Consider the following 7929-nt stretch of genomic DNA (forward strand, 5'->3'; position numbering starts at 1 on the left):
TTTAAACTAGGCTTTAAATTATTTAGTCAGAGATAATTGAGTTTGGAAAGTCATACTAGAGAATGATCACCCAGGGAAGTAGCCAAATATGATTTTGGGAGAGGAGGTGGGGGCAGGAAAAGGGAATTGACATGTCATATTAGGTACAGTAAAACCACAAATGTTCTCACAGTAAAAGGCACAAGCTACGCTTCGATTCTGATTGCGCAGAAAATAATTTCCGGCACAGTTAAGAATGGCATCCTCCCTCCTCAGAAGGAATCATGCCCTAAGGGCACTGAAAAACCTGGTGAACAGATTACCGTGTTTTTAGGGGGACTAAATTTTCCAAATAAAAGAAGAACATGCAGAACTTGTATTTACGTTATTAAGTTCGCATAATACTATGAGGGTGTCCTATAAGGGACAAAAGCTAACTAGAATAAAAAGGCTGCATTGATCTCACAGCTGCTTTTAACTCAACAGTGACACAGACAGGTTTCCTTGAGGAAAAGAGATTCAGATATAGCTAAACTAGAAAATACACCATAAACCAAGGATTATTCATATTTACCTGAAGTAATAAAATAGCTCGGTCGAATATTCATCTTTATTTTATGCCCCTCTCTCTCCAGCCATCAGCAAGCACCATCATTCCCTTGGATTTATCCTGACAGAAGCAGAGCAGTTCTGCAACTGCTTTCCTTGGACCAGTATTTCATAATTACCTTTTCAGAAAAACCCAGATGCTGCCCAGTGATTTTTTTCCCAGACTGGGAAAAAATCCACTCCAACTGATTAGAAAGGAACCAAAACAAGGTAGGAGCTGAGGGAAGACACTGAGGGCTGGCACACACCAGCATCTCTGAGGGAAAAGGATGCTGGTTTGGGCAACTCTCACACACTGGGCTTATTGCCGACTGGGTCGTGAACAGCTTGGGGTGACCTGCCTGCTGGGCGCTGCCTTTTCATTTTCCATGGATGACAGACAGTCACAATCAGGCAGGAAAGCACCAGCTTGCACAGTGACCGTGACCAGCAAAAATGTTCTCCTCCGTGCACACACATGGACATGACAGAAATAACCAGGAGTGCACCTCTACGTGTCAGTAAGCGCATGCCGAGGCAGCAGTGACCTCTCTCACACGCAGAGCAGAAATAAACACGCTTTTACATCAGCAATCATAAATTTCTGGGCTCGGTATCTCTCCCAGAAAGCTCCACTATAACACTGTCCCCGGGGCAGAGGCACCGCTCTCCCTTCCCCAACACCGGGAGAGGCCTCGCCTCGCACCTCACCCCGTCCCGAAGCCCCTGACGGAGCCAACGGCCCGGCCCGCTGCTGGCGGGAACCCGCCGGCGCCCCCGCCGCCCCACCGCGCCTGCGCGCCCCCGCCCCGTCGCCACAGCAACGGCGGGCCGCGGGGTCGCAGTATGTCGCTGCCCGAACCCCTGAGGCGGCGGCTGAGCTCCTTCAGCCGCACCGTCTTCACCGACAGCCACCCCACCGGCCCGCAGTACCCCGGCGACCGCGCAGGTAAAGCGCAGCGGCTGGCCGGGCGGCGCGCCAGCAGCAAAAATGGCGGCGGGTGCGGCCGGAGGGAGGGGAAGCTTCGCGGGAATGAAGATGGCGGCGGCAGCCGTCACCTGGCGGCCGTTGGGGCGGGGCCTTGCGCTGCCGCTCATGCCACTCGCCCTGGGGCAGGGCCGTGAGGGATGTGTCCTCAGCCGTCTCCCCGTTCACCCCAGGCAGAGGGTAGCCGCCTCGCCCCCCCCCGCCCCATCGTTGTCGGTGAGGTGCCGGTCCCAGAGCCCCGTCGCTCTCCTCCACATCAAGGGGCCCGGGAGAGGCCCTCGGAGTAAGCCCGGCGACACCGGTGCCGGCCCAGCGGTGAAAAGCAGAGGTCTTGTTTTCATCTGAAAAGATGAGGTCTCGTTTCACTGTCAGTCTTGTAGTGCGCCTTCGTGGATGTTGGCTGGGGTAAAACTATAGCGATTGCTCCATCACCCTGCTATTCACGTGTTGCAGGCCTGAGACCCGCTTCCATCAAATATTAAACAGGGAAGGGTCTTGTTTTCAAAGCAGGTATGACAACACTCTACACCTGCCTTTACAGCTTAGTAAGCGAGTTTGTATAAAATACTGCAGATAAAATCCATTGTTACTCTCACACCGGGCACCCTGCCTGTGCCCAAATAAGAAGTAAAAATTACTTAGGGCGAACACAGAACAAATAAAAGAGCTGTTATTTCAAGCTCAGTAGTCCTGCCCAGTTTGGATGCCGAGTGCTTAAAGCACGAAGAGGTGTATTAAGCTAGAGTTAGGCAGCAAAAACTCAAGCTTGCAATCCGGCAGCTTTCTCTTTATTTTTCCAAGTCTGTCATAATGACCGATAACTGTGCCTTCATCATAACTGCCAGTGAAGCTTGCAGGCCAACATGCCCCCGTTTCATACCCTTTGAGTGACAGTAGGCGTGAAAATAAACACAGTCTGTCTACATAGAAAGGCTATATTCATTTTAACTGATAAATCCATTCCAAGCTGTTAAAATTATCAAAAAGGCATTTCAAGACAGGAATATTCATTTTGTATAGTTAAACTGCTAACACTTACTAGTTACTAATTCTTAATTTATCAAACACCACAAATATTTTTCTTAACTCCAGGAATAGCTTCTATTTTTAGTCATTTCTTTTCCATTTCCCATTATAAAAACTCCTATGTGAGTATCCAACCTACTGAAACCAATTGTACCAGTAACTTCTTGGGAGATCAGTATTTCAGAAGTCAAGTTTAGACGTACATACCTTAGCAAGTTGCTCTAGCATCAAAGAATTTGCCATCACAATACTGTCTGGATTTTCCATTAATTTTAGCAGTCCCAGAAAATAAGCATTTGGTTCAGTTTAGGGATAGGTGAATTAGGATTAGTTTATGTTGCTAAACAGTCATCCAAAACACAGTTTTAAAATTTGAGCAGAAGTTACAAATCCAATACACTATATCAATGAAACCTTTAACATACCTAAAACATTGTCATCACAATTGGAATTGGAGCTCTTGGCTTCTGTTTTTAAGTAATATGGCCATGAACCATTAAATTTTCATCCAATACATATAGAGCAGAAACATAACTACTTGTAATTGGATGGTCATGTTATTTTGAAAGATATAACAGTGGCTTAGAATTGTATCTCGATGCCCTCCAGAGTCCTCCTGGTGTTTAAGAGTCATTATTCATTAGTACAGCAGGGTCAATTTTAGGAAGATAGTGAAACTGCTTTTGAGGTACCTATAGATTTTCATTCCTTTGCAGATGCAAGGAAGTGTTGATGCTTAAAAATGGGGTTACTAAAAAAAAATATATTGGTTGTCTTGCATCTTCTATTTCAGTATAACACATCCCTGCCCCTCACACCCTACTACCCTTAAGGTCTGTCCCAGTTCCATTCCCAAATCCTCCTCCCTTCCCACCTAGTCTTGTAGGTGAATACTTCTGCAACTGGCATAATGACTTCTTCTGGAACAGACTGTACCAGGCTGCATGTGGCTGGACTGGAAACAGGGATGCCAGACTGAGGTGGAACAAAGACAGGTATGAGTGGTTGGAAGATACGGAAAGAGAAGGCAGTGTCAGAAAAGAGGTGCTGGAAGTGAGACAGACTGTTTAGACTAATTTTCAATAGAATATCACCATTGTGCCAGGGGCACAGGACTTGAATACAAATCATCAGATTCCAGTAAATACTTTCTAAACTTGCTCAGGTAGTACCAAGTGAAGATGTGCCTACAGACTTCATTTGGGGAAAACATGGTATTTGAAGTAAAGCAGATGCAATATCACTTAACTAGAATACGGCGATGAAACTTCACCCATTAAAAATGAATGATTCCCTTATAATGCCCTTTTAAGCTTTTCCTTGTTTTAAGTCTAATCTTGTAGGTCTGTTATAGAATCCTAAATATAGAATTTACTGTCTGCATGTTAGAGTCCAATATTTGCTTTTCTTTACATTGTGTGAATGCATTTCGTTCTCTCCAGTCTTTAAAGGGTAAGTTTTAGTTTGACACATTTGAAATCATTAGCTCTTATGAACTAAAAGAACTACTGGCTTCTTGCAGCATCGTTTCCATCCAAATGTTTAAATAAAGATTGAAAATGAAGAGTGGGCAATGCAAACCTGCTCTCTAGCAGTAAGTCCTTACTCAGGAGGATCATCTACAAAATAACAATAATCCAGTATGTACTCATTTAAACTTTGACCATTCTCTCAGGAACAGCAATGAAATAACCACTAACTCTTTCTGCAACGTCAGAATACAGTGCTATTTGAGCTAAGCCTATCAGTCAGAGATTGTGGACTAAGCCATAAGTCACCAGGTAATCAATAATCAGACAGACACTCGAATATATGACTAAGTGATAACAATTCTGTGTCCTATGGACTGAAAGTTGCATTAGATTCCAGGAAATGTTGTAACTCAAGATAGGGTAAGAAGTTTTCCTCTGGATATATAAAAATATTTTTCTTAATGTTTAATTTGACTGGAAAAGTGTTAATGCCCTCCTGGAAGCTAAGATGGAACAGTATCTTTCTGTCATATTTATGGAAGGGAAGTATGGAACAAACTAGGAGTGACAAAGACTTTTCTCTGTCTACAGATAATGAAATAGTTTCCAGTTTACCTCTGCAGATGTCCCTCTATTTCAATGTCTATTTTTTCCCATTTTGGTGGCTCAGCACAGTTATCATGCTCCATCTGAAGGTGAGTTCTGAAGGAAAGCGATGGTTTGCAAATGTAATATGTTTCTAATCAAACACCTCCTAGTACTGAGGTAGAGCTCACTGGAGATACACGTTGTTAGATTTATTTGGGAATTCCCCGAAGCTGGAGGTTCAAGAGTATTTGAAAGCCAATACAACACTCTCAGCTTACAGTAGCATACAGTGTCTTGATTTACATCACAAACAACATGTTATGAAACAGCACAGCAGAAACTTTTCCTCCCTTCTTCCCTCTAGTATCCAGTCTTGTCAGATTACTACAAGTTCATCCTGGTCACAATCATGATCCTGGCCTCTCTAATAGAGGTCATTCGACTCTACCTGGGATACATGGGCAATCTGCAGGAGAAGGTATGTTACCGCATGTACATACTAATTTGTTCTGAAGAGCTTTTTGGAGATTAAGTGATCTAGCAGTTCATCTAAGAGATTTAAGTTGAGGAGATGGTTATTTCTCTTAAATTACAGTCTGCATCTATTTCCCTTGGCATCAGCTTCCACTTAATCTGTGCATTCCAAGAAATTTTCCCTCAGAAGAGAGCCCTCTCGCTCCCTAAAACTGTTTTGTCAGAAAAAAAAAGTATGGTTAAAAACAAAGTATATGGAAATACTAAGCCACCTCACTTTGACATTTCAGATTACGTGCTGGCTTTTGGAAAATTTAAAAAAAAAAGTTTCTTCACAACGTTTTGGATTTTTTCACCTCCAACTGCCAGTTTTTAATAGGTGATGTCTCCCCATTATAGGTGCCTGAGCTAGCTGGATTTTGGCTCCTGAGCCTCCTCCTGCAGTTGCCAACAATTCTCTTCCTGCTGTTTAATGAAGGCCTGAAAATTCAGCCACTGGAGCGAGCAGTCCATATCATCTTTGCCCTTTTCCTCACCTTCCAAGTCATTGCAGCCTTTGTCACCCTGAAAAGAATGGTGAACAAACTGGCAGCTCACTTCCACCTTAATGAATTTGACCAGCTGGAGGAACATCCTGTGCCTGATTTTTACAGCCTGGGTAAAGAAGAGAGAGCAGTTTCCATGGCTGGTAGGGGCTCCCGTGCTGGCTGGGGATCACACAGGGAGGGCCCAGGAAGCTAACAGGGGTGGGCCTCATGTTGCTACAGCTCTGTTTCCATTTTGTTGGGTCATTCTTTACCTTCCTACATCAGAGATGTTAAAAAGTAGATCTTGCTTAAGAGTCAACGTTAAACCTCAGAGATTGGAGCTCCACTCTGCAAGAAAAATCAAAGCCAATTACATAACTGGCTTGAGTGGACTATTTGTGGACTGTTACTGCATAGAGTACCAACAGAGCAGATTTGGTGGTTTTTACATTTTACAAAGTCATGGTATTTTTTTTAAAAAAAACCCAGAAGCCATTTGTCTTCACTATTTGCACAAAATCGTTTTATTTACAATAAATCTTTTATACATGTTTTTATTTGTGTTGATACCAGTTTTCTCTCTACCAGATATGTTGCACGTATTTAATGTCTGGTACCTTAGTTAAGCAAAAAAACCCCCAAACAAATAACACGAAGAAATCTTGAGGCCCAGAAAGAGCAATGATGAGAGAGTGAACAAAGACTACAGTTTCAGAGATGGCCCTCCAGATAATTCCAGCACTAGGAATTCCTTACTAATAAACTAGGGATGGAATTTTAAAAGTATTCCTTTCTCAAAACTCCTACACTCATTTTTGGCTTAGCTAAGTTTTAACTATGAAGCCATTCAAACAGAGTGGTGCAATTTTCTCAAACGGAGGATTCAATAAGTCATCAGTAACTAAATTATAGCCATTAAAAAAATTGGTTTGTGTCACTGAAAGGCAGAGCCTGTTTCTCACAAGCCAGGGCATACACCAAGATTTTCTCATTCCTGTTATTTTTATTAAAGTCTAGATCTTCTCCAGTTTCAGTAGTGGCTAAAAGTTCACTTTTTCTGTCAAGGAGGGATGGGGATCATAAGTTAAAATAAATTTTTCATCTGAATCCTTTGAGTCTTCAGCAGGGCAAGAGTTATCAGTTTTGAGAGCTGGCACAAAAATCCAAACTGCTCAAAGGAACTTAAAGAAGATGGGTCTAACATGAAAAAGGCAAGTATGTTTAAAGCTGCTGCATATTTAAAGGTTATAGAACCTCAAGTGAAAAGAAGGCATTAGCTTTGTTTTATACCAAAACCGTTTTCTTTTTGATCCACGAGTGAATGGTACAATTCTACCAAATTTCCTTTTCATTTTGTTATTATAAAGCATATATTATCAGAGCACATACCCCTTTGTTTTTAAACAAACTTACTGGCTTGAATTGGCTTTTGAGCAGAAAAAGGATTTCTGTTAGAGAGTCTCTAAGAGTGTCTTTAAGAGGTAATATAAAACATTTAGAGCCCCGTATTCAGAGCCTGCAAGAGAGACTGAGGTTTAAGCAGAAGTTACATCATTTCAAAAACACTTTTACAGCATTAGAAATTCCTTGTAAAAACATTCTTAACTGATGCAATGGGAACATTGCACATATTTTTATGTCAACCACAATTACTCTACTGGAGAGTGCCAAGGTCAGGGCTGATGAGCTATAGGAGAAGCTTGGCAGGATCCATTAGGGTAACAGATAACGGCATAATGGGTCCTGATGGGCCAAACAGCAACATGCAATACCTCGGAGCCTGTCTTCTGATTGTGAACTGTAACTCGGGTGTCTTAGTGCCTCGGTAGGCAGAGAGAGCTGCCTCTTCCTGCCCAAGTATGATGGCACTAACACAAAGGCTGCCCTTCGTGGCCACGGGTGTTGGGCAGACCTCCGAGGAGCTCACATCCACCACTAAGAAAACTTGGGTGTTAGAAAAGTACAGGCTAACAGTGCAGCGTGGAAGCTGAGCACTGCCAGTTTTCAGCGCCTTCCAATAGTTTGTCTAAGAGAACATACCAAGTTAAGGGAAAGCAGTATCTTTCCCATAGGTAGAGCAGCTCTGAGTCTGCCCTTGATATCATCAACAAGGACAAGCACTGGGACAGCTTAGAAGAGACACTGGGGCAGCTGCCATCCCTCCTGCTCTGCATGTAGCTTGCCTGTTCCCCTTATTGAAAGGCTGCTGTGGGAGATTAGTAGGGAAGTACAGTGAGATGGTACAGTAAGCCAAGCTCTGAGTGATTACCTGTAGTAATCCAGTATC

At 43.1% G+C, this 7929-nt stretch overlaps 1 protein-coding gene across 2 annotated transcripts; it reads left to right on the forward strand.

The window, feature by feature from the left end:
* Positions 1–1381: 1381 nt before the first annotated feature.
* Positions 1382–6199, forward strand: TMEM17 (transmembrane protein 17). 2 transcript variants are annotated; one of them, XM_074820588.1, is made up of 4 exons: positions 1382–1516; positions 4645–4748; positions 5006–5119; positions 5515–6199. In XM_074820588.1, the coding sequence occupies exons 1-4, from the start codon at positions 1414–1416 to the stop codon at positions 5854–5856; spliced, it is 663 nt and encodes a 220-aa protein (XP_074676689.1). In that variant the 5' UTR covers positions 1382–1413; the 3' UTR covers positions 5857–6199. The 2 variants fall into 2 exon arrangements, with proteins under 2 accessions (XP_074676689.1, XP_074676688.1); XM_074820587.1 differs by lacking the exon at positions 1382–1516 and having other exon boundaries at positions 3719–4748.
* The last annotated feature ends 1730 nt before the right edge of the window (positions 6200–7929 follow it).

This window comes from Strix aluco, chromosome 3, assembly GCF_031877795.1.
Source record: "Strix aluco isolate bStrAlu1 chromosome 3, bStrAlu1.hap1, whole genome shotgun sequence".
NCBI classification, from domain to species: domain Eukaryota; kingdom Metazoa; phylum Chordata; class Aves; order Strigiformes; family Strigidae; genus Strix; species Strix aluco.

Coding starts and splice junctions, on each gene's coding strand:
- TMEM17 (XM_074820587.1), top strand. CDS start 4,515: ATGTTTAATTTGACTGGAAAAGTGTTAATGCCCTCCTGGAAGCTAAGA. Junction 4,749..5,005: donor TTATCATGCTCCATCTGAAG/GTGAGTTCTGAA, acceptor TCTTCCCTCTAG/TATCCAGTCTTGTCAGATTA. Junction 5,120..5,514: donor TGGGCAATCTGCAGGAGAAG/GTATGTTACCGC, acceptor TCCCCATTATAG/GTGCCTGAGCTAGCTGGATT.